The 26,876-nt window shown below is 37.2% G+C and overlaps 1 protein-coding gene across 9 annotated transcripts in view; it reads left to right on the forward strand.

Moving 5' to 3' along the window:
- Positions 1 to 26,876, forward strand: part of LOC134792696 (rho GTPase-activating protein 23) — a 461,388-nt gene that overhangs the window by 55,517 nt on the left and 378,995 nt on the right. For 7 of the 9 annotated variants that reach the window (XM_063763974.1, XM_063763980.1, XM_063763976.1 and 4 more), the window contains exon 1: positions 15,943 to 16,200. The exons of 1 other annotated variant lie outside the window; for it this stretch is intronic. In XM_063763974.1, the coding sequence (XP_063620044.1) occupies positions 16,158 to 16,200 (43 nt within the window). In that variant the 5' untranslated portion in view covers positions 15,943 to 16,157. Of the gene's footprint in view, positions 1 to 12,306; positions 12,483 to 15,942; positions 16,201 to 26,876 lie in introns of those variants that run through there. One more of the 9 variants, XM_063763975.1, reaches the window with a different exon arrangement.

Consider the following 26,876-nt stretch of genomic DNA (forward strand, 5'->3'; position numbering starts at 1 on the left):
TCTAATTGTACTTGTTTTAAATACAGCCTCAGTTATAACCAAATAAGGTTCACGATTCAATGTCACGGAATAGAAATAAATTAACAGGTGCGAGTAACCAATACTCGCTCTTTGTTGCATAAATTAATCGTTATAATTAAACCTCATTGTAAAGTTCACTTGCGCGCCCTTGTGACCAAAACGCGTGTCTTATAAGTCAAATAAATAATGTTATTATTTGTTTAATTGATTTCCATAATGAGTTTAAGGTAGCGTTAACAAATCGGTCAGGTCGTTTAAAAGTAAATATTACTGTGGACTTTTGCTGTGGAGGTTTGCTATAAATAACTTAATGTTGTGTTGTTAAGTGAGAATAATAAATACATACAAATAATACATATAATACTATGTTGTGTTCAATAAAGTGATTACTACTACTACTACTACTAATACTACTTATATATTATATATATAGTTATTTTTACACTCCGGTTATGATTAATCGTACATGTATCAGATATATCAAAGCTGCCAAGGTGTTCATGTTCACAAATATTTAAAAAAGCCTCCATTATCAACACATTAAAGTGCATGTGCAGATATATTCGAGCCGCTCTGATATAATTATTTGATGGCAGCCGGATAGCCTGTCTAGTAAATAAAGTCACCGTGAAGCGTGTGTAGCCAACCTTATTTACAATATCAAAAAGTGTGTATTCGAATCCCCACTTTAATTGGCAAGTAAGGCTATCCTTCCTCCTTCAAATCAACACAATACATCCTAACGATTTCAGTGGCTCATTAGGTACCTACACGAAATTACAAAAGCAAAATGAGCTACTGCTTGAAGCATGAGAAATCAAAACAGCATCAAAGTAAAATGATAAACGGGGAAAACCATATTTACAAATAATTTTCCGGTTGAAAGTTAAAGTCCACATTTTCGTAATAAGAGATGTCTCCATAAGAGTCAGAGGCACGAGACGATACATCATCATGCGAAGAAGGAGCAAGAATTCCATACTGAAAATCCCTCAGGATCCCTCTCTTCCACTACCTCTTTACATCATTCTACTGAAGGCAGCTGTCTTTTTATATAAATAAATATTATAGGACATATTTTTAAACAAACTGACTAAGCCCCACGGTAAGCTCAAGAAGGCTTGTGTTGTGGGTACCCAAACAACAATATATATAATATGTAAATACTTAAATACAGTCGCCATCAGATATATCGGAGCGGCCAAGGTGCGCACAAATATCTGAACACGCCTCTATTGTCAAGACGTTAGAGTGCGTGTTCAGATATTGTGGACACCTTGGCCGCTCCGATATATCTGATGGCGACTGTACATAGAAAACAACCATGACTCAGGAACAAATATCTGTATCATCATACAAATAAATGCCCTTACCAGGATTCGAACCCGGGACCATCGGCTTCAAAGGCAGGGTCACTACCCACTAGGCCAGACCGGTCGTCAAATATTCATAATATAATAAATATTCCGCTATAAGGTTGTTCAAATATGATCTAGATGACATATTCCACTGTGGTCTACCCTAACTAAAATCCCTCCAGTCCAGTTGTTGCATAACATGAGCATACAAATAAATCTTGTAGATTTTTACCATTCTTATCTCTGACCCACTAAGATAGCGTCCCGCAAACAGCTTATCTGTCTCGTGCCATATCTCTCCTATTCTTGCACATGACAACTTTATCTGTGGGAGCGGGATGCAATGGAAGAAATGCAATAAAGCAATTGACACGTGATAAAGCCTGGTGTATCCGTTGCATTATGTTTACTTATTATGTTGTTTCTTTTCAGGTAAGACAGACACGGACAGTGTGTGAGGATTTTGGGAACATACTAGAAGTAGGTAATAGTAAGTAAGTAATGGGGTTGGCCGGTCGAAATATTTAGCAGATGGCGCCAGCATAACTTGCTCCAGACGGGACTGATCAAATCGGTCGATTTGATCAGAAATGAAATTGGCGTCAATCTCCAATTTTAGATTTATGGTGATATTACAGCCCTCTAAATTGAAAAAATGCCCCAAAACGAAAATATTGCCTCACAAATTGGTATTGGTATTTTATCGGTAATATCGGTCATTATCGGCGGTTGAATTCGGCGAGCCAAATTGGCGTTTGCGTCCGCACGTCCTGATTCGATCGGGCAATATAATCAGATTGGCGAAAAATTGACTAGTCTGGATACGCCTTAAACCTTCGAATTATGTCAAATTCTTGTTTTTTATTTAATAGAATTTTATGCCCTGGTTGCAAGGACTTTAAGCTAAATCTCATAGAACCCAACTAGAGCTATGGTGTCGCCATCTATACAAACCTTTGACAGTTCCAACCCCACTGCGTTTTAGGTACTTAATGCAGGAAATACTTTAATAATTAATTTCATTTTCTTTTACACGTATCGCTGACTTGCTTTTTTTTCAACAAGCAACTAATAGTCATCGAGACAATTCTAATAAAACCCAAACACGCGTTGGTTGCGTTGCTTTGTCACAGAGTTCCTATGTCCAGCTTCTGTGTCCACCAACAGATAATTTCGATGGTACCATAGCCACAAAGATAATTGACCCCTCTGCATAGTTATTTGTTTCCAGGAGGGGTCAACTTTCTGCAGCTGACTGTACCAGGTACCTTTTTCTTTCCTGTTTTTCCAATGTACTCTTTGTTTTTAAGATAGTCCTAAATTTGATAAATTTTTATATGACTGTTAAAGAAAAGACGCTATCCACATTGATTTTCGTATCCGATTATTGCTATTTCTATTGCACGCGCATAATTTGTGGAAAGCGTCTCTGCTTTATTAAAATAAAAAGTCATATATTCATGTTGTGCCCTTGTAAACTAGGTAAGTTAAATCAAAACTAACGAGCAAAAGCAAGAAAATTAACCAGGTTAGGTAAAATAATATGAAGCCAGAGAGCTATAAAACCTCGTGTTTAGCGTCTCCTATATCATTTCCCAGATATTTATGCGACATAATTGCCGGAGCTGTAAATCGCAATTACAATGGCTTCTAAACAGCGAGCAATGAGGTGGAAAAGCTGATAGAGCTGTAACTCCATAATAACCAATATAACTTTCGTGTACTGAACGGAGGCGAGTTTCCGCCTCAAACTAGTATAATTTAGGGGTCTCTATTGTTTCCCAGATTTAAGTCATAATGTATTGTTTGTCCGAATTTTCGTTAGTCATAATTGGTTTTTCTCAGAAACGCGTAACTTTTCAGGATTGCCATAAAACAAACCTAACCTAACCTATCTACAGAATAACCTTACGAAAATCCTGAAAGTAAACGGTTTCAGTTTTATGACTAACGATAATATGACAAACAATACATTATGACTTAAAACTTTATGGGAAACAAAGGGACCCCATAATTTAGACTACGAAATGGGGAATATTACGCGAAACTCTGCGTAGGTGGCGCTACTACCACAATGCATCACAATCTGGGGGTCTACCGCGAAACAAGAAAATCCAAATTTCGTTATCTAAACTCTCTATCATCACTCTTGCATATTCGAGCGATAAAGAGGCAGATAACTAAATTTCGATTTTCGCGTTTCCCGGTAGGCCTTTGTTAACAAACCGCCTTGATGCATCAATGTCATATTTTATTGTCTGTGAAAACTTGTCAAAAAAACAGTTTAAGGCACAGTATGTATAAGTTACTCTATGGTTTACTAGCTAGCTTAGTGCTGCACTCTGGTGGCAGAACATTGCAGTAAAACCCCCTATTCGTGACACCCTACACTTGGAACATTTACACTCATACCTCCCTAGCATAAACCCCACAAAAGAATAACTTTCCACAAAGATACGTATAATTACATAGCAAAGCAAAGTACCTATACCTTAATTAGTAAGCAACTAAATTTTTTTTATAAAATTTGGTGAGTTTGAGGAGCTTATCGTTCTGCGCTACCGTGAAATTGTGCTTATATTGCACGGGATAGAGAACTCTTATCTATATACGTCAAATTTTATAGGTAGGTAATCGAAATTTGAGGAAAAATTATCGATAGCAAAATAAAAATCGGCTCATCCAATAGTTCGTACGAGGTAATTACCATCAGAATGTCGAATATACTGGTCGACCCGAAGCGACTATTCGTCTCGCCTCAGCAACAGGAAGAGCAGTCCAGTCTATTTTGAATTGTTTACGACGTCGCCATTCATGGCTAATAAAGACGCACGCGCACCATTGTGGCGACGGAGGGTGGATGCCCTCGTGTCTGGATATTGTGTCGGGCTTACATTTTCATTGATCCTGGGGATCTTAATTACGGAATACAGATGTAGTGCAATGCACTAAGTGCATAATTGTTTTCCATCGTATTTTCTCGGAAAGGTTCTTATTTGTCATGCTAGTTTCGTCAACCTCAGTACTTTTTGTACCGAGACTGACTGAAATAGCAAGACACGTTCGTACGTTTCCGTGAAACGTACGAACGTGTCTGTCGTGTGAAAATCTGTAACTTTGCTGATGGTTTAAAGTTCAGCAGTGTTAATAATCCCAGCTAAGGATTTAACTAGGCTAACTTCATCCAGAAACGTGGGTTATCCTGTTGTGTCCGCAGGTTTTCTGAGAAAAGAATATTGAATTAAAATTACTCGGCGTGCATTTCGCCCACAAAAATATATAAACAAGTACGAATGAGACAAAAAACCACTCAAAGTAAAATGAAAATCAGAGGGCCTAGAGCGAAAAACCAAATTTAAAATTTCTTTATCTGCCTCTCCATCGCCCGAATATTCCAGAACAATGATATTTAGATTTTCGTTTTAGCGGTAGGCCCTCAGATTTTAAAATTCGAATGCTACTCCAGTTTAACGCCGGCGCCGTAAGTAAAGTGCACTCGATTGAAATGACCCAAATATACGTAAACGGTACAATTTGATGAGATCACGGAGGAAACTCGCTGAATTGTCCCCGTCAACGAATATCCGCTACAACTGTTATTTACTGCTATTCTGTAATTTGAATTATCTATTGTCCTTACTGGAATGGAACGGATTATAGGTGCTCTGAGTTTTTTACAAGCTTTTATTTAGTTTCACCTGACCGCTGTCTGTCTGTCTGTCTGTGTGTAATCAAATCTTGCAAGTTAAATTTAATCCACTTCCCGGGTTCTGATTGAGCTGAAATTTTGCATGCATGACTGTATAAATCGGATGACAATGCAATATTATGGTACCATCGAGCTGATCTGACGATGGAGACAAGAGGTGGCCATAGGAACTATGTGATGAAACAACGTAACCTAATTGTGTCAGGGGTTTTTAGAATTGTCTCGATGAGTATTAGTTGTCTGTCGTAAGAAAAGACCAGTCAGCGATAAAAGCTTGTACCAAAAATGAAATTTTTGCCAAATACTTATTTGTGACATAGCAACGAGGACCGCAAGAGAGTCGAGAATGATCAGAAGCGAACATTTGAAATAAAAAAAAAAATCATCTCCATAATATTAAGTAGCAATAAGGGGGAGTTATAAACGTATTAAAACAATGAATAATTTTTAAGTTTTATTCAGAGTACTTACTCAACTGCCATAGAAGCTTTAAATTCAAATTCAATATTATTTATTTGGTATCTAGGTGGATTTATAGAATAATTTGTGGTGGATACCTCCTGTTAAGTATAGCAATACTTTTCCTTTATTTTTCCTGAATGACAACATCGAATATCAGGTAAACTTTTTTCATTCCACCAACCAAACCAAAAAGTTCACCTGATATTGGTTCTACTAAACCTGTAGGTATAATGTTAAATCGACATTTTTTTTTAAATCATTTATTTACATACAATATATATACAGTGGTACTACTAAACGAAATTAATAACTAGCTTAAATCTAAAATAGGCCCTTGAGGCATTGTACCAAGGATGCTGGCGGCATTTCCTCGCTGTATCGCAATGCAATCGACATTAAATCAAGTAGAGATTTTTAAAGTTCAAATAGAGATTTTTAAAGTTCAAATAGACATCAGTTATTACGCCATATTACAACATAACCGCATAGCAACTCCAGATCTTATCGAATAACCGAGAGTTTACACTATTAGTCCGACTACGATGTTTACATTGGCCAACAAACACAGTGCCCTACGTAAACAAGTGTAAACACGGCATCCATCACTATGATATTCACATTTCGCTTATCTGCTTACACCGTTCGAACGAGCGCTTCTTTATAGAAATTTGTTGTGACTTATATCCTTTTAGAACTAAGTGGGCGTTTGTATTCCCGTCACTACAAATAACGCAGGAACGTTTGTTAGGAACCAGTATTATAAAACTGTAATTTTGAGATTTGTACCGCCTGTACAGAAGGCCTACCGCGAAAATGGAAATTTCGTTATCTACCTCTCTATTGCTCGTATATGCAAAATTGATAGAGAGGTAGACAACGAAATTTCGATTTTCATGACAGACCCCCAGATACAGCTAAACTCGGGTGATTTTTCGTGACCCTAATCTGTTAAATACGACTTTGGACAGAGTAGCATGGCGGTCTTTGGTGTCGGAGGCCAAGATCCACTTCGGGTCGTTGCGCCACAGCAGTAAGTAAGTAAGTAATCTGTTAAATAAAGCATTTGTTTTATATGCAGTTTGGTTCGCTACCGAAAGGACGACGTCCGATATATGTGAACAAAAACAAGCCTGTTAAAACGGCATATAATGTCGTATTATGGAAGTTTAATGTAAATGTATTTGGTGGTCAGAAATCGTGGGTCTGAAAACCGCCTGCAGTCAGATAGCCAAGGGAATATAAGATAAATATGTGTGTGTGTGTGTGTGTGTGTGTGTGTGTGTGTGTGTGTGTGTGTGTGTGTGTGTGTGTGTGTGTGTGTGTGTGTGTGTGTGTGTGTGTGTGTGTGTGTGTGTGTGTGTGTGTGTGTGTGTGTGTGTGTGTGTGTGTGTGTGTGTGTGTGTTGTGTTTTGTCGTCCTATGGCACCTACCCCATTGGTCCAAAGAGCCTTCGTGAGACGACGCCATCAGATCCTGTCCTGTGTCTCGCGCTCCGAGTCCCTCCTACTCAGTCCTGCTGCCCGCAGCTTGGCGTCGACACTGCTGCCACGTGTGCGCCGACCGGCCCCATTGCCTGCTCCCGAGCAGCCTCCACGTGTAAGACATATTTTGATATAATTGTAGGTACCTATTAATCTTTTAGTTGGTTACTGGTTACAGGAGAGCAGAAAAGGGGAACCAGTATAATGTCGTTCTCTGATTGCCCATGGTTGCATCGAATCTCTAGACCATGTTACTTCTGCTTCTTAAGATCTCGGCTCGCTAACGCTCGCGCAAGCAATGATAACACCTTTGTGTTTACATGGCGAAGTGAGAATTAAGTTTGTCTGATCTCACGCCAATGATCTGGCACATTTTGCACGAGTTCTTAATAGTCTGATGAAATGTGTTTGCTTTCCTACTTGTTTATTATTGTTCCGCGGTCTTGATACAATTGAGTGGTAGTGGCAATGTGGTACTGTGGTATCTTAATGGAAATACTTTGATCTATTATGTTCTCACTATTTTCAGCAGATTTATCTGTTAAGTGTTTATTTGTCTCATGTTATTTTAACTCATCGAGCTGGTGGAGAAGGAAATCCGAATGGAGCAGGTACCAGAAGAAAACATACACACCTACTAATATCAGTTTTTTTCTAACAATAATTTGAGACGCTCGCTCTTGTTCACCATCGGACAAAAAAAGGACAAATGACTTACATAACCCAGGGCGCATAGGCGATTGTCACGACACGAGCACAATGTCCATGACGTCCATGGACGACGGTTAACCATTTGTGAACCTTATTACCATGTGTTAAGGTCTTCAAATGTATAGTTTTGCATGTCTTCTTCTGTATGGAATTGGCGTTTTGGCACGCGTTTTGACAATTCCTCGGCCACGGTTGGCCACTTCTCAACGCTCTGATTTATTTAAACAGAGTTTGTGTCCATTGTTTTGTACTAATTGAGAATATGTTTTAGGAACTGGGTTACATTTGTAGCTATTCATTTGAAAGATACTAATACGAAGAAACCTACAGTACCTTGTGTAATTGATACATTATTTTTACAATTTATTATCCTACATATTGTTACATTATTAGAACACGTCGACAGCTCTAGGTAATATTTATATACGAGTATACCTGTTCATCTTTCTCTAGCATATATTTGAAGATGATGATGATTAATCAATGCGACATGAGCATGACTCTATGATCAATACGTACATATTTAAAAAAAATATTACTAAGACTGTCACATTTGCTGTATCCAAGTACGTCCCACCCGTTTACGTTCTATTTTGTGTTTCAAATATTTGAAAAACTTTATAATAATTGACATTACAGTTATATTGTATGCGTCATATACTTGACACCGGCGATGGTATTCGATGCATCACATATGACATTGACGCGATGTAAGCGCAGACAGGCACATGCGGCCCATGCCCAACATGGCGCATCATGGCGTCCCGTTGTGTCATCATTCATTGAACCGACTTCTAACCTCTAAAATAAACAGTTAAGTGTGAGTACTATGTCAAAAGGAAGTCAATTTTCTTCTCATATCTTATCCAAATAGCAATAATAATTCGTAACCCCTGTGTAGAGCCCACTTAGATATTGCCTGTTTCACCCTTGTAATGCGAATTTGTGTGGAGCGTTTTTGCGTCTTTTTCGAGGAAAAATTAAAATGAAGTAAGTTTAAAAAGTCAATTGAATCACCGTCGAAGATTTCTCGAGGGATTAGAATACAGGGTTCTTCAAAAAGGAGCGCACAGGTTTCATGAGTCGGCAACGCGCATGTCAGTGTGCATTTGGGTTTGCAGGCGTCCATAAGCTCAGTGACGATTTAATATCAGGCGAGCGGCATGGTTGTTTGCCACTAATGCTGCTAAAAAAACAGAATGCGATAGTTTTGCTTCCAATCAAAAACACTTGTACAGTCACCACACGGGATTGTTATGCCATTTAGGGTTCTTGCTAAATTGGAAATTCTATAGCGTAAGTTTTGAACAACCAATTTATGTAGCTAGGACCCTAAACGACGCAACAATCGCGGAGCGTGATGGTACATTCGCAAAAGGGTAGTTAAACAAATTGCGCAACGACGACTCTGGATCATACATAACAGATTTCATCTGCTATAATTTTAGACGCACTTTACGACCCATAAAGTCTACAATAGAAACCGCCGAGCCGACAGCTGGTAGTTTCAGGAACTGGAGCTACGCAATGAGTTATCTATTTGCTAGCGGGCCAACACAAGTTGTCTGTCAAATCGCAGACGCGCGCGAGCGGTTTAGGCTAAGCGTATGCTGAGACACAGGCGACGCAGTTTAGTTCACGCAGCGCACCGCAGAGCAGATTTTGTAAAGTATGGAACGTCCTTGAGATGCAGCGTGCGTAGCGTTCTATACTTTACAAAATCTGCTCTGCGCTGGGCTGCGTGAACTGCCTCGCCTGCGTCTCAGCATATTACGCTTAGCCTTATCCTTATATTTCGTAGTGTGAAATAAGTAAGAGTTTGGGTAGTTTGACACCGCCCTTTGAGTTAAATGTTAAAAAAAATTGTATGTTGCCTTTTAATTTTTTTGTCTCTTGTCAACTTTCCTTTTGTCTCTTGTTATTATTTATTGTGTCACAAAGCATGTAAGTTGTGGTTGAATAAAGATTTTATCTATCTATCTATCTATCTATAGGGACATGAACCTCGAGGCTTTTGGTATGATTTGATGTTCTGATGCTATGAGTAGTCAGCTCTTCTGAGTGTTTGCGGTTTGCCCTTTTATGTATTCCATTTTCATCCCACTGGGTTCAAGTTTAATAGCACTTACAGAAATAACAAAACCAACTTCATTATGGTTACGAACGATAGCTCTGAAGATATAGTAGCAATAGATGTCACAAAGGTGGTCGTACTTTATATGCACTTTCTTTATTGAAACAGATGCAGGCGTCGGACTAACGGTTATTACGGAAGCGTCCGAAAATAACTTTATAGCGACGCTTCGAAATTAAAACATGTTCGTGTCATTCCAAAAGTTTATGTTCACTCATCGATGCTAATACTATGATGTAGTGTTTCTCAACCCGCGGCTTACTCGAACGTTCTTTGCTTTAAATTTAGCTGTTATTTGTCAAGAAACCGAATTGCAAACACCGTTGCCAAACGTCGAATCTTTTGTTGTACACCGGCACGTGAGTCACGGTGACATTTTTCGAGGATATTTTTTGTGAAGTTACGAGTACTCTATGCTCAAGGCTAGAGGCGTGCAACGGTTGGCTGTGGACGAAAATTGTTGTTTACTCAAGTCGCGTAATTAGTCATCACTCGTGCCGATTGCAAGAAAAAATTAAAGAATTAAGATCGTAGGTAGGCAGTAGGTAGGTATATAACTATCTTACATTTTATGTCAATTGCATTCGATGTCATACGGTACACTGATTTGGGGAAATTCCACAGATGCCACAAGAGTATTAATCCTCCAAAAGCGTGCGATCCGTTTACTGACTGGAGTTAAGCCAATGCACCACTGTAAGGAACTTTTTAAAAATAATGGCATAATGACGCATTATTTACTATACATGTTTCAAGTTCTGATGTTCGTGAGAAAAAACTTGTCTATGTTCAAACGTGTCGAAGTCATCGGCAAACAAATCAGATCGACGGGAAGACTGCGAACAGTGCCGCGTCGCATGGCACTTTCATGTAAGAATCCGCGAGTAATGGGCCCAACTTATTACGAACGTCTACCCGCCGAATTAAGAACTGAAATATCTGACGAAGCATTTGAACGTCAACTGAGGAACTTTTTATTGAATAACCCATTATATTCAGTGGACGAATACATGGAATTAAAATTGAAATAAATATTTGACATTATACTTAGCTTATGTAAAATTGATTGACATTCGTTCTGAACTTATATTACCTATGATTACCGCTCTTAGTTTTAGTATGACGATCATTATGAGATATTAGACATGTATTTTGTTATTTATTGAGTTTTTTTCAATTTGACGATAGTTCTCAAATTTCTTTTTAAATTATAAATTTGTAATTTGATTATCATTGTTGACATTGTATAATTACGTTTGCATGCTAAATTATTGACGATCATAATGTAAATTCATATAGATTAGTGTAAGAATAATTTATACTGTAATTTATCATTATGAAATAAATAAACTAAACTAAACTACGGCAAACTTCAGTGTCACATAAACGTATCAGTTTCTTATGAGATTCTTATAGTGTACAACTGTACATTATCATGATGATTGTTTGATGAAGTATATAGATGCAAGTAGCAGTTACGTGCCAATCTTTGGTCATCATCACTCTTGCCGATTACAATGAAGTCTTTAATAGTGATCATTAGCGCAACAATCTGATCAATTCAATAAAAAATGAATTATTGAATACCACGCACAATATCAATTGAATGTTTGTAACCTTTTATTATCATCGCCTCTGCCTTAGAATTTGGAATATAATAAAAACTGGCCATATTTCATCATATCCATTAAACCTTTAAGGTCAAATTTGTTCTAAATTTATTACAAAACTAATGAGTAGGCATCGAAATACACGCCTACGATCGAACTTGGTGTCAACCGTGGACTATGGCTGTGATGATACAAAAAGACTATAAGGTTTGGCGAGTTAATACTTCATAGGTTCTTTTGGTTTTGTGCAACATCGCAACGATTAGAGAACATCAAGAACACCTGTTCTGTGTCGCATATTAAAAAAGGCTTACGAGCTTTGGAACTTCCACTGCACTCAGCGTTTTAATCATTACAGCGTCAGGTGGGCGACGGCCAGGGCCGGCGGGAAATATTTAGCGCACTAATTAGTTAAAAGTATGGTCGGAATTTCAGCACAAGTTTCTGGAATCTCTGACAGGCGATACCCAGGTTACGAGTCCAGCAATCTTCGTAACTTCTATGCATTCCTTCAATCCTTTCGCCAAAATCTTTTACACAATCTCCTGGTTTGTTGATATACATTCCTGCAGTGTCAAAGCTTGTCCACTAACTCAGTGGTTTAGTTTCCACATGACTTAAAGTTGTCAGTATATATAAGTTTCCAGACACAGGAAAGCAAATCAAAAACTGTCCAAGCGTTTAGTCCATCCGGCTTGACACTTAAGCTGCTAAACCTTGCTTCCGGCGCGAGCTGATGCAGTCATTAGCCGGCATACCACGACGTCGTGCAAATTCTACGACCCCCTGTCTCTGAATTTATAAATAATCCGGGAACGTTTCAGTGGCGGCCGCGAAGCGGCACACCGCGGACGGCGCGGACGCGCTTCCGAAACACGATCGATATGACGATCTATGAGTACATCGATCGATAAACGACGCGAGTGGTCTTGTGATCTAGCGGTGTGCTATGTGATTCTAATCAAGTGCCGGTCGAAACTTTACCACCTGAAAATTGTATTACTTACTCATTTTTTATAACTACGTTTTATTTCTCCTGATTTAATAAAGTCAATAAGGTCTTTACGCTGTCACCCGACTGATTGAGAGCAGACGTGTCACTTTCAATTTAAGAAAATATGAGTTACAGTTCGCGCCGCTTGCGAAATTCCTGTCAAGTGATTTCTTTCTGAAATCTCAATTCAGTCTAATGAATGGGCCCATCATAACCATTAAGTTTCACATTAACTTGGTATTGTTTACGTTCCTCGTTTATATTTCGCGACGTTTCATGATTTACATTCGGTTCGTGTATTTGAAAGTCTAATTTGGTCTGTCGTTAGTTTCCTGAGTAAAACGAGAAGTACGTACGCAAATACACCGAGACGGTCAAGTATGTCAGTAATGTTGTCTACTGGACAATAAGCGCATGATACAACGATAGGTATAGGTAGATATGAAGAAATGGCTTATTCAACTTTCAGGTTGAATAGTTTTTTAAGCATACCCTATTAACATGTAAAGATTTTGGTGAACTGAAATAGGTACCTATGAGCTACGTTAATTGTTTTAAGAAAATGGATGGGAACGTAAAATGTCAAAGATGGATATCAAAAACACAATCATGTTTTTACTGTGGCGTAGCTGGCTGGAAACGATGCCAAGCAATATATCGCGATGAATAAATAAGTATTGGAAAACAAACGCTGTCCATTACGATTTTCTAAGCTTCAATGGCGTCTTTGTTCTTATTTCCATTGATTTCGTAACGGCTTTCATGTGTGGCTAATTTTACTGTACATCGTTGGTGTCTCATTAGTGTCTACATCACCTTGCCATTGGCATGTCTTTAATATTCAGACTTCACGGCAAATTTTAACGTTGGTATACCGTTGCTGCCTTTGTTTGTTTTATTAATGACCTATTGTCGTCATTTACCTATTCAACTAGACGTCGTTTTTGAGAGTTATATGAACTTAAAACGTATCATGTTAATTATGTCCTCTGAAAAGAAAGTGGCTTTTTATTGGACTTTCCATTTGCGGGATTTAAAACGACATTGAATTATGTATTAGCTCTTAAATCCGTACAGTTTTATTGCCATCTTTATTTGTGTTTTTTTGTACATGTCACCGGCAGAACTTAATGATGTTGGTCGCATTCAAATTGTCTTGTGACCTCCTTTGAAATACATAGTAATGTATCAAAGTAGGCACACAGTGTCTGAAAAACCAACACTCAAGATGTCTCGTATGATGAAGACAAACGAGCGTAAATTATGATGCGCTCAAGTTTTTTTCTTTTATTAATAAGGTAAAGGATGTTTTAACTTTAAAGCGCTTTGTACATTTTACATTACTTTAAATAGTATAGTTTCATCCTCGTTTTATCAAAGTTTTATAGCTATACTAATTCCGTGTTATCTAAATTTTGTTTAGCCCCCCCGCAATACTCAATCTATCGACCACCTTGTTCAATCAATGCACCGCTTACCACTAAGTAGACTTACTTACAAGATTGTGTGTCGGCAGGGAGATTAAGATAAAACCATTGACTTCACCTGTTAGATTGAGTACATAAAACGACTTTTTCCATTATTTGGTGCTCTACACCCCTGCTCTGCTCCTCTACTAATTGAATATGAGTGTTGCTCATCTCAATAGCATCCAGGTTATTATTATTGAACTGAATTCCATATGAAATTTCCATATAACATGGAAATGTTACAATTCATAGTTTTACAGGTATGCACCAACAGCATTGATGAGATTGACACTTGGTTGAAGAAAAGCTTCCATTTAGCTGGAGTTGTCGATTGAGACCGATAAAATTAGATTTTTTTTTATTAAATATAAGTCACTTATTTTAATTTTTTACTGCTATTACATCATCATCATCATCAATATTTAAGAGCTATGCTCTTGTCGGTGGAGTAATCGCCACTCTTATTTTTCCTGGGCCAGCCTTTTAACTCCCTCGTACGACACGACAGAAACTCTATCTTTTATTTGCCTGAGATATGTGAGCCTGGGCCTTCCTCTGCGCCTTTTCCCCTCCAACCATCAACCAACCATCTTGCCCCTTTTGTTAGCTATTGTGTCTAACAGGCAATTACATACCAATTTGAAAATTGACTTCCAAGCGATAGGTTACAAATGACTGTTTCATACTGCGGACTCTATAGGAGATTAGTCTACGGGTAAAACCTTTAGGAAGCTCCCACACGCACTTATTCCTGTTCTACCGTACGTCACGCCGGCTTCGACTTGGTCAGTTCCGTATTTACGGGCCGCGTGGGCGTTTTTCGACGTTACGCTAACAGATGACCTTGTGTTAGTATTGTGCTTATGATAAACCTACATTTTCCATGTCGGTATTTCGTAACTTTTCCTTTTTAGACTTTTAAGTGCCGCAGGCGTATTATGGTTAGCATATCGCGTCGATAACGACAAGATAAAATGTAGGCACGTCAGTTTCTGAGCTCCTTACCTACGTTAGTAAGAAAAAAGCGCTTTGCTGTGAAGATAACTGCGGACGCGTTAATTTTTTTTGTCAGCTTTGTTCAAACTTAGCTCCAATTGTGGCTAGATTTTATGTTTTCTGTCTGTAACTGTAAGCACAGACCCATTTAGACCGACTGTCCGAGTGTAATTGCTAACAAATAGTTACGCAAAACTGATTGATGATAACGATCCCGGCATTCGTTACCGTTACTTCAATTTGGCCACTGTACTGTCTATCCGAAGGTCAAAAACCTCGTACAGTCAGCACGAGTAGTAGCTAAGCGGCCGAGGTGTTTAATTTAAACTGATCTGAATGCAGCTTTATTGTTAAGAAAGCAAAAGCGTGCTCAGATAATTTTGAACACCTGGCTCTTCTGCGAACGGTACAGCATAATCGAATGCGTGTTTGTAATATGGACATTTACGATTTGTTTTTGACTTCTTCTAACAAGGAAAATGTAAATATTTAATTTTAAAAAAGATTATTTTCTTTGTGACCGAGAATTGTTTAATTCAATACAAGAGGGAAAATATCGAGACATTAAAAAAATGGGAGTTAAAGTCAAGCGAACGCAATTTAGCTGCTTTCTCTGAAGGATGACAGATAGAGAATGCTCTATAGAGTCTATAGCATAAGTATTAAGTTTGTCTTTTGTTCGGAACGTATAACGTATAACGTCTTTTGTTATCCTTTATAAAATAAATATTAAATTAAAACCAGCTAGTTTATGCCAAAAATACAAGAGGTTTTTCTGACCTGATAATGTAAAGTAAGAATCTTGAAATAAATAAGTTAAATAACTTACGTATTGAATGCAAAACTTGATCCTGGATTTAATTGTTGCTAAGAATAAGAATTTAATTTGATATAGTAGTGTTTGTTGAACTTAAAATAAGAAAAGATAAAACCACAGGTCAATAACAGATGAATGGTATTAATATTGTTTTTGCAACTTGCCTTGACCGTCGAGGAGGAACAGGACAGGTCTTACAGACAGGTGGAACGAATGTATTCGTCCCGCGAACATGCGCGAATGAAACGTTGTCATCTTTTAACTATGCTTAATTGTAACCGTGTGAATAATATAACCTCATTGTAGAATTAGACGTGGAATGCTCGGCCATGCTAGCCATGGCTGACTAGTCATTACATGTGTTTGTGGTGGTGAAGTGATAATAAGTGATCAAAATGATGCAAGGATTGCTCGATTCGCTGTACAAAATCTATACAGGTAAGTTTTCGATTTAGTTTAAGCAAATTTAAGCCTTAGATGCATGAAGTATAAATACTCATACTGAATAAGCCAAAGTGACCATTAAATTCAATGTAAATTAAGAATTTATATCGTTTTACCAAAGTTTCACTTTCAAGAGAACTCAAATCTTGTCTTGTTTGAGTATCACTAGTACTTCATACTTCTAAAATTCTAAGGGTTAACTTTACTGTAACTGTCCATTTAGGACTTCCAGGCTTGGGGAACGAAAGCAAAGCTATCGATATACTTACCATTTAACCCTCGTCATTTTTAATGATGACTGCTAAGGAATGGATTTTGCTTCCGTCGTCTCTAATCTTGGACAAAATATATCTTTAACGCGAAGGATTAGCCAGCAACCGGTTGTACGCGGTGTCCAAAACGCAATTTTTTTCAATACATCGACCGCTACTTCGGTCTAGCTAAGCGTTCAAGATTTATTATCACGAGCCACAGTTTGATCTAACTATCCAGTTAACTTTACTATAACTGCCCATTTAGGACTTCCAGGCGTGGGGAACGAAAGCAAAGCTATCAATATACTTACCATTTAATACTCGTCATTTTTAATGATGACTGCTAAGGAATGGATTTTGTTTCCGTCGTCTCTAATCTTGGACAAAATATATCTTTAGCTCGAAGTATTAGCCAGCAACCGTTGTACGCGGTGTTCAATACGCGATATTTTTCAACACATCGACCGCTACTTCGATTTAGCTGAGCGTTCAAGATTTATTGTCACGAGCCACAGTTTGATCCAACTATCCAATTAGGTGGGTGTGCGCACATAAAGTATCTAAACTATTTTTGCGCATAGAAATTCTCGCTGAATACCTATTTCTTTCGTCTAACAGGAACTGTTTGGGTCACGACCGGGCTATTGAGTGCGGGGCGTGGTTCCATGATGAATTAACGTTTAAGTAATAATTTGCGTTTTTTTTCGTCCGCCATTTTGATGAACTAAACTCTCTGGTGGGTGCTTTGACCTCACTGGCTCTTTATTATGAAGGGTAAGCATTTTACGTAATTACTTTTTAAATTGTATGCCTGTTTTGAGTTTTATGCACGTCAGTCTCGATCCTTAATAAAATTGGCGTATTTGTTATGCAATACATAAAGACCTATAACGATTCTTGTATCCAGTCAATAAATATTTGTTGCGCAAAGTGTTTTTTTTTAATTGTTGTAAAACTACATACCAACTAAATATTTAAGTAGGTAGTCTTCATTATTTTAAGAATACTTGGATACTTACAACCACAACCTTTAAAATAAGTCTATAAAACTAATGAAGGAAACATAATTCACACATCAATTTTAAAACTCATTAATAATACGTACTTAAATACAAGATCGGAAACTGATAAACTTTGCACTGTATTAGGTACAGTCACTAGTATAAAATCATGTTCCTAATACATGTATCTTTGTAAGTGCACTCTATATTACATAATATCTTAAACTAAATAAAAATACTAACAAGCTTAACTTGTTCAATAAATGGAAGTAAATAAGTTATACTTAAATTGACCGACAGCGTCAGGACCTAGAGAGTATGAAAGCTTTTTAAAAATGTATTTACATATACATTTTATTACCTATTGCGTTTTTATTGGCCCCTATTATAGTTGCTTTCAATATGACAAAAGGTAGCCTACAAAGTACATGTCATATACATTTGATGCCAACTGTACCCGTTAAACACGTATATCCTTGCCTGCATATCACTTACGGCCCGTCGCCTCGAATAGGTACCATCGACTCTATATAAAATATTGACCATTCTTAAACCTTATTAAAACGACGTAAGGTCTTCAATGTTGTGATGTTGTTACTACGTTAGATCCAATTGACATTTACCATTCACACTGGTACGAATTTCGCAACCATTACAACTTGCAGCACAATGCAATCGCAAATCTGACCCGGGGGTCAATGTCAAGTTTGGCACAGTCGTGTCTAATAACATGTATACTTTTTGGAACGTATGTCTTGGTAATAAGGTACAAAATAGCGCAGATATTTATGACCGATATGAGTATCATGCGTAAATGATGCCATGAACGATAACGAAACAAAGTTAAAAAGGTAGTAAGTTCATTGTGAATGATTGAAGATTGTATTGTTATTATTTTTCTTAACGAGTATGTTAGTCCTATTTTGAGGATAGGTACTTGGCGTTTGATATTATTGGTATACGAGTAGGTACTACGATCGAGGTACATAAAAAATGCGACGGAATTGCAAATACATACTTACATAGTAAGTTTTTTTTTGTAGAGGATAGAAAAATCTTCATCAGAGTTCGTGTCCAGACATATTCCAACCAAAACATATTCCATGAATAAATCACAGATACATATTTATTTATTTCTGATTAAATTTAGATTTCATTTTACCCTTTGCACTAGATAGGTGCCTACTTCAAATTAGTAAAGAAACTTACGGCTCGATTCGGAAAATGAATTAGATTTCTACTAAACTTCATGTCAAATTTGACGTTTCTGCGATTCTGGAGGTCCTCTTGAACGATTTCGACAAGTTATGACTTAGATATCCAAGTCACATCTAGTCGATATCTAATGTAGATCTAGTTGATCTCTAAATCGTCTCAAGATCTTGTGATTACCTCGAAATCCGAATAGGCCTGTTAGATAAAACCTGTATATAGATACTGGCACACAATAACAATGCTACAAACATTTGTATAGCACCTATTTAGTTAAAATATTAAGGTCATTTAACTAGTTATCTTATTATGTGGTGCTACCAAGTGTCTTGCAAAATCTGATAACGATACTATTATTTCAGTTACACAACCACCCTTTCACTAACCGCAAGGTTTGACAAATAATGTAATTTTCTATATCTTATCTAATCATTATGTATCAAGGTTATTAGTTCTATGTTCGGTTGTTTAATTTACCATACAATTTTGAAGAGGGCTTATGTGATACCTTAAGTGCTTACGGCAGTGTGATTTCTATAGCACGGCAGATAGGGATGGGACTTCTCTTTTGATTAATAATTTGATTGATTAATTAATCAATTGATCTAAAAGGTAATCTATTTTTAGCTCCTTTGATTAACTGCTGAGTAGACCTTATTATCATTTGCTTGGACATTATTGGATTTGATTGATAAAAATAAAACTTGTGGCCCAACATATGGTTTATTAAATGATTATTTAATTTGATTTGAACTTTAGAGATATAATAGATAGAGAGATAAGAAATAATCAAATAGGATTTATAAGAAAATAATCGTTTCGACGATTTATGATTTTAGTTTAATTTATTGATCGACTATCTACTAATCGCTTGGATGTAATCGATTCTTTTTCAACACAAAATAAACATAAACTAAAATAATTGAATAACCGATTCGACATAGCCATCTCTAACTGCAGACTGCAGGTGTGCAGAATCGTGATCTAAGCAGCAAGGTCGGGCTGGGCGGCAGAACAAGCAAAACGCAGTATTGTATTCTAGAGTTTAATGGTAGTTACTGCGCTTTGCCTGGGGAAGGTGATGCAGAGTGGATGCATTGTATGGGCAATTAACATGCCGCTACACTATTGTCGGTGAGCGTGGTAATGTGCAGATTTGTGTTGGTTCTGTGTGTTGTGTGAATTGGGGGTTTAAACACTACAGTTGGAAGTGCTTTTGGTTTATTAAATACCTATTTGCAAGTTTCAAAATTACCCTGTAATCGAAGTTGCCCTAATGCAACATCATCTCAAAGTCGAAACACGAGCACGATGCGTGACAGCATTTTTGCATAAAAATCTATCGCAGGAATTTCGATTGGCAGCGCCCGTAGCAATTACCGCAGAAATGCTCTTTTGAATGTCATTTTAAGTTGAATAACCGCAGAAGAATTGGAAAATTGATAATTGAACGTGCCGAAACTCTCAGTTTTGCTCCAATCAGTTTAATCCCAGTTTTTCATCCAATACATTTTTATTACCCATCAATTTTGGGTGTTCTTAGTCTTACGCTACTAATTTAGTACCTGGTTGTGTTCCTGCCAATTGACGTCACAAAACGGCTACAAATCAGCCGTAGTGGGACTCTCTTGAGAGTGTTTTGACTCGCGGGAAGTTTAAACAAACCGCTATAACTGCATGATTTGTTAAGGTGGACCAACAATAGATTTTAGGTCAACATGACGGGGAGAAATAGTGACTTATTTTAGCTGAACGGTAGAAAAATGGACGAATCGACATAAATTACAAATGTAGGTAATATTTAGCAAGTGTCAGGTTAGCTACATTTTCTTCGTACCTATAATGTTTCACTATCACGGTTACCGACGACTTACCTACGCATGTCGCATACCTATATTAAATATAAGAGACAATATGTGGTATGTCACATGCAAGAGCACGCATTTTAATAGAAGACCACATTATCACAGATTTTTACAACAACGTTGCCATATTAAAAGCATATTAATGACGCCTTGACGACAAAACCTCCATATCGCGTGGTTTTTATCACTTTCAATGCACTTTATTAATTTAAGATAAGCATAATAAATTATTTGTTTATGAACGCGTTGATCTTGAGCCTATTTAAACTAAATGACACAGGATATGAGTAATCTTATTTACCTCTTTAATTGCTAATATGTAAATGAATGCAAGTTGAACGTACTGGCCTTACATGTATGTACCGTTGCATGGATGGGATTAATTAAACTGCAATTAATGAAAGATAAGAAGATTATAATCAGCTGTGCCTCTCTCGAATAAGATTAATTACACGTAATGACGCTTAGTCTATGTAAGATAAATCACTTTAGACAAATTTTTGGTACATTCAATATTTATTTGCTGTACCTTTCCTTTGGCTTATATTTTTTTCGGTTCGTGGTTCTTGTGTTTTTCAACCGACGAAAAAAAAAACGGAGGAGGTTCTCAAGTCGACGCGTATATTTGTTTTTTTTTTTTTTTTTTTTTTTTATGTATGACCACGCATAACTTTTTACAGAGGTGTTCGATTTTGATAATTATTTTTTTATTGGAAAGGGTATACCCCGAAGTTGGTCCCATATAAATTTGGAAAAAAAAATCCAACGTTAAGGGTAGGAAAATAGGGGATGATTGATTTTTTCACTCACCGATTGTAACGTATGACCACGCATAACCTTTTACAGAGTAGTCGTAATAATAATAAAAATTTGGAAAAAAATCCTACCCTAAGGGTGGGAAAATAGGGGTAATTTATTTATATTACAGAACATAATAGTTAAAGTAGGATTATTAATATAACAGTTAATAGCTAAAGCAAGGTAGGTAGCTATTTTAAAAGTAATCAAAAATTAAGCATGTAATAATTTGTATAAATTATAGCCACAGAAAATTATAAAATAAAAACTTTTTAACAAAAAAAATAACCGCCGAAAAAAAACTAAAAGGAAATAAAAAACCGGCACTAACACGAAACGAGTCGACCAAACAATAGCACACTGAAAAGAAAAAAATAATTATTTTGTCTTCAATAACGCAAGTGAATACCTATGAACTATGTATATACATACTTCTGAAATCAATCACACAAATCTGCGTATTTATATATTTACAATCTGTTATTTTTGGAGTCGGTGCCAGCCTCAAACAAACTTGAGCACCTTAGTGAAGCACCTACCTACCTATACTGTTCGCTTGCTACTTAAACGTTGTCCACTATGTCAGTTGGAATAAGAATAAATCAAAGAGGTTGCAAATAGATAGTAAAGGAACTAAAATTCTTAACTAATATTGTTTACTTCATGGATGAGTCGCTTTGTTATTATGAATTAGAAATTGCTTGCTATCGATATCACACTTCTAATACTGCGCGCGTAGCCAACGTGCAATCGTAAACGCTCCGCAGCGAACGAAACGCAACTGTCACTGTCGCACTAATATGGAAGAGTGATAGAGAGAGATGACTACGATACGCTACGGTGCGTTAACGATTGGCACGTTGGCTACGCGACCTGGTACGTTAATGCACCCGAAACACCGGGCCATGTCAATGACTTGCATAAACAAATCTGGAGCATATTACGGCAATTCAAAGGTCAATAATCAAATTGGCGTAATGCCACACACGCCATGACATTTGGACAATCGTGAAGGAAACGATCGTGCACCATTTAGTCGTGATATTTAATCGTAATTACCTGTGTGATAACATTTGCTCTTGTTCCGACAGGTTTATAGGCTCTAGGGCGCTTAAACAGGGCGTATCGGGTGCATAAATAAACTAGTAGCCGTATATAGGTTTTAAAATTATGATATAAAGGCGTATCCAGACAAGTAAATTTTTCGCCAATCTGATTAAATTGCCTGATCGAATCAGGACGTGCGGACGCAAACGCCAATTTGGCTCGCCGAATTCAACGGCCGATAATGACCGATATTACCGATAAAATGAGGTATAAGAATACCAATTTGTCAGGCCAGTATTTTCGTTCTGGGGCATTTTTTCAATTTAGAGGGCCCTAATATCACCATAAATCTAAAATTGAAGATTGACGCCAATTTCATCTCTGATCTAATAGACCGATTTAATCAGTCCCGTCTGGATACCGCTTAAACAGGACACCACTTTCAAGACCCTTCCCACTCGTTAGTGTATCATCAATCATCATGCATCTCAAAAATCGCGCTCATTATAAAACTTAACCTAAATGGAATGACAAAAAAAAACAGCAGTGATTAGTTGTTCTTTATAATTCGATGTTTGTAGGTATAATTTTTCTTATCTAAACTATAAACAATTCTTCTTTGTACACTAATCGGTAATCGTGGTCCTACATCCTGGGGTCACAATATATTACCACAGATAAAAAAATAAGGAACCTATTGCGAACGTGACCATAAAAATACTGATGACTTAATTTAAAATGCCGTTGAACCCACACGGCCGCATTGCAGGAAAAAAAAACCGGCCAAGTGCGAGTCGGACTCGCGCACGAAGGGTTCCTTACCATCACAGACAAGACATCCTCCAGACTTAGCATAGAAGCTCTACCCCCTCTGCCACGCATACGGTAATTTTATTCCATCTTCGAGTCAAAAGTGTCTTTATGTGACGTCCGTGTATTTGAACGGACCAATCACGGCACGGGACCTCGCTCACCTCGTCCCGCGCACCCCCGTATTTTTGACATAATCTGTTTCATGAAATAATTGCTCTAAACTCCGTCTAGAGGATTCCTAGTCTATGCTTACCATTACGCAAAAAACACCAAAAAAATCACGTTTGTTGTATGGGCGCCCCACTCAAATATTTATTATATTTTGTTTTTAGTATTTGTTGTTATAGCGGCAACAGAAATACATCATCCGTGAACATGTCAACTATCTATAACGGTTCACGAGATACAGCCTGGAGACAGATAGACGGACAGCGAAGTCTTAGTAATAGGGACCCGTTTTTACTCAATGGGTACGGAACCCTAAAAGACGTAAAGCGAGTTTCGCGCCAAAAATTCTCGAGTACTCCTACACAATGTGTGGTGCGTTCTTATTTTAAAAGTTTTACAACAATAACAATGCTGCATTTGCGAATGGGCATTATTTATTGGAAACACTCTAATCTGTTCTTATGTGTGAACAATAATACTTAGGTAGTCTGTGTGGAAAGAGAAGAGTCGTGGATGTATCGGGCCCCATACATTCCACAACTCTTCTCTTTCCGAACAGACTCTATTAGCTTAGTTAGTTGTGTGTTGTGTGTTGTTGTTTGTGTTGTGTTGTTGTTGTAGCCGACCACTGACTAACAGGCCGCCGGACGATATCGGCCTGTCAGTTAGAACAAAAATTTGACAGCTCCGAACAACTGACAGGCCGATATCGTCCGGCGGACTGGTAATCAGTGGGCCCCATAAGACAGTGTGCTATAGATACAATTACAGTTATTATATGTATAACGCTTGTAAATATGATTTACTATTTACCTACTACCAAGCCAGCAGACGGCGTAATAATTTAACCTCAATTTACCTCGACATTTAATAAGTGTGCGCTGGAGTGTGAATATGTAATTTTACTACAATAGTGCTGTCCATCAGACCCTCATTAAAGTACTCCATCGCCAAATACGATAAAAACACAATGATTTACAACACAAAAGCTGACGTAATGGTAAACTATTATCGATGGTGGTTTCAAACAAATATTACGCCACGATATTTTAATTAGGAATGGTACATCTCCATTACTGTCATCGTGATTGACGTAAAGAACTTGAAACATCTTCTTGCTGTAATTAATAAACAAACGTTTGATATGACGGACATGAAAGGACTTCTCATACGATTTCATAATCATATTTTAATTAAGTACCTAAATTAAAACTTTCAATTTGGTTAGTTTTTGAACGAAATTTAAGACTAAACTTATTCATTTAACAAGATATTCTGAAAATTTGGGTAAAAATTAAATGAAAATTGATAAGGAAACTACATAATTTGAGTTATGGATAGAAATTCAGCGGAAAACGAACGTTTCCAATACTCTGAACTGAACAAATCTGTTCAAATCCTGGAACTCATAACTGTAACGTTTAACGTTCCGTTCCACAATTTATATGTCTGGTGTAATTTAGTAGGCATTTTCGCCTGTTTACTTTCATAAACTCGTATATCCTTGCATTCATTTTAAATATGAACTTTATTCTGCATGAGACATGGTTGCTTTTGTTTCAGCATGATTGAGATACGAGTGTAAGAGGGGAGTAGATTTTGGGTTTTTGTTTGCATCGTTTGGCCGTCGAGCGCTGCCCGGGGCGGCGCGTGATGGAATGCTCCAGAAATGATTGCGATTGTTGCAACAGTTGTTGTTGTTACAAGAATTGTTGCGGTGATTGTTCCTCTTATGTAGAGTTATTTTACCGCGATATTTTATAAGTTTATAACCGACGACATGCCTTTATACTTGATGCAGAAAGGTATCTAGGTAGGCACAAAGTATTTCTTAGTGCAACTTTACTTTAAGGGGCTATTTTCCGTAATTGCTTATTTGCAGTGAAATTCAAATTTTCTAAGAAACTTATATTAAAAAACGTATTGGGTATCTACTGTAACGCAGTAACGCGCAGTAATCATCTTAATTCTGAATATAAGTGTAACCTAATAATTAGTAGGATAGGTAATCTAACCTAACCTAACATGGTGTTATCTTGAGGATGCTGCAAGTAGTTAAAAACGTCTATTAATAAAATCTTCTTTTTTGTTGCAGGTAATACACACGACTATTTACATTTCGCCGTATGTGTACGTAAGCGTAACGTAGGTTCACAATAGTACCTATGTCCAATCTCAACATTAAATCCAAAGGTTTTGGAAAGATCAGTGCCCTGTTTATCAAAAGCTTGTAACTTGTAATACAAGTGGAAGTCCCTTTTTGACAGCTTTTGTTAGAAAGGGACTTCCACTTGTATTACAAGTTACAAGCTTTTGATAAACAGGGCACATGGGCTCGTTTCTTAAAAGCTTATAACTTGTAATACAAGCGGATGTCACTTTTTGACAGCTTTTGTTAGAAAGGGACTTCCACTTGTATTACAAGTTACAAGCTTTTGAGAAACCGGCCCCTGTTATTTTCTACTACTTATACTACTGTATTGAAACATAATACACATACTTTACTAGTTTGTTGCATCATAAGCAAACACTAAAACGTCTCTTACGCATCGTGAGGAGTTGACGACTCTGACGCATGCGTAGAGAAACAAGGTCGCGCCTCTCGCACGATTATAATGCCCTCACACACTTTCGTCCGAGCGGCTGCGATTATAAGTAAAAAAAATATGATTAACCTACTAAGGGCCACTTGCACAAACAGCAATACTTCTAACTGTACATCGGTGGACTAAGGTGTAATAAGTTACAAAAGGCATAAGGTCCACCGATGTACAGTTAACAGTGTGGGCGATGGCACCATTCACTAACCCGGGGTTAACCGGTTAAACATGGAGTTACCATGGTTACCGGTACAATTTGACACTGGGTTAACGGTTTAACCGGTTAACCCCGGGTTAGTAGGATGGTGCAAGTGGCTCTAAGTGTCCATGTTATATTACACAAATTATGTTTATTAATGTCATGTAAAATTGTGAAAAAATTAGGCAACATAGAAAATGAAACGAAAGCAAACTTTGCTGATTACGTCTACTTGTATATTACATTGAAATCTAAATTAAATAATATATGAAATACATTATTGATTATAGTTAATTACCTATTATGCTAAAAAATATATCTACCCGAACCTAAGTTTTTGACCATTTGTCAGAAATACGTGTCGTTTAAGTTACACATTGAATCGTAACTAAAACAAGATGTTAGCGTAGTTATAACTACCTAATCATCTAATCAATAGTGCTCAATCAATAGTGCACTATCATCTGTCGCGCAGTGGCTTGAAGATAATAGATTAAAGATCAATACTACAAAAACTAAAATAATGCAGTTTTATCAACCTCTCTCAAATGCAATGAATATTAATATAAATTATAATAATGAAAATATTGAAGATGTAAAGGTCATAAAATTTTTAGGTTTAGAAATAGACTGTCATATCGATTGGAAACCGCACACTGAGTCTTTATGTAAACGTGTAAACAGTTTCGTATTTGCTCTTAGGAAAATGTCGC

The sequence above is a fragment of the Cydia splendana genome, chromosome 8, assembly GCF_910591565.1.
Source record: "Cydia splendana chromosome 8, ilCydSple1.2, whole genome shotgun sequence".
NCBI lineage: Eukaryota > Metazoa > Arthropoda > Insecta > Lepidoptera > Tortricidae > Cydia > Cydia splendana.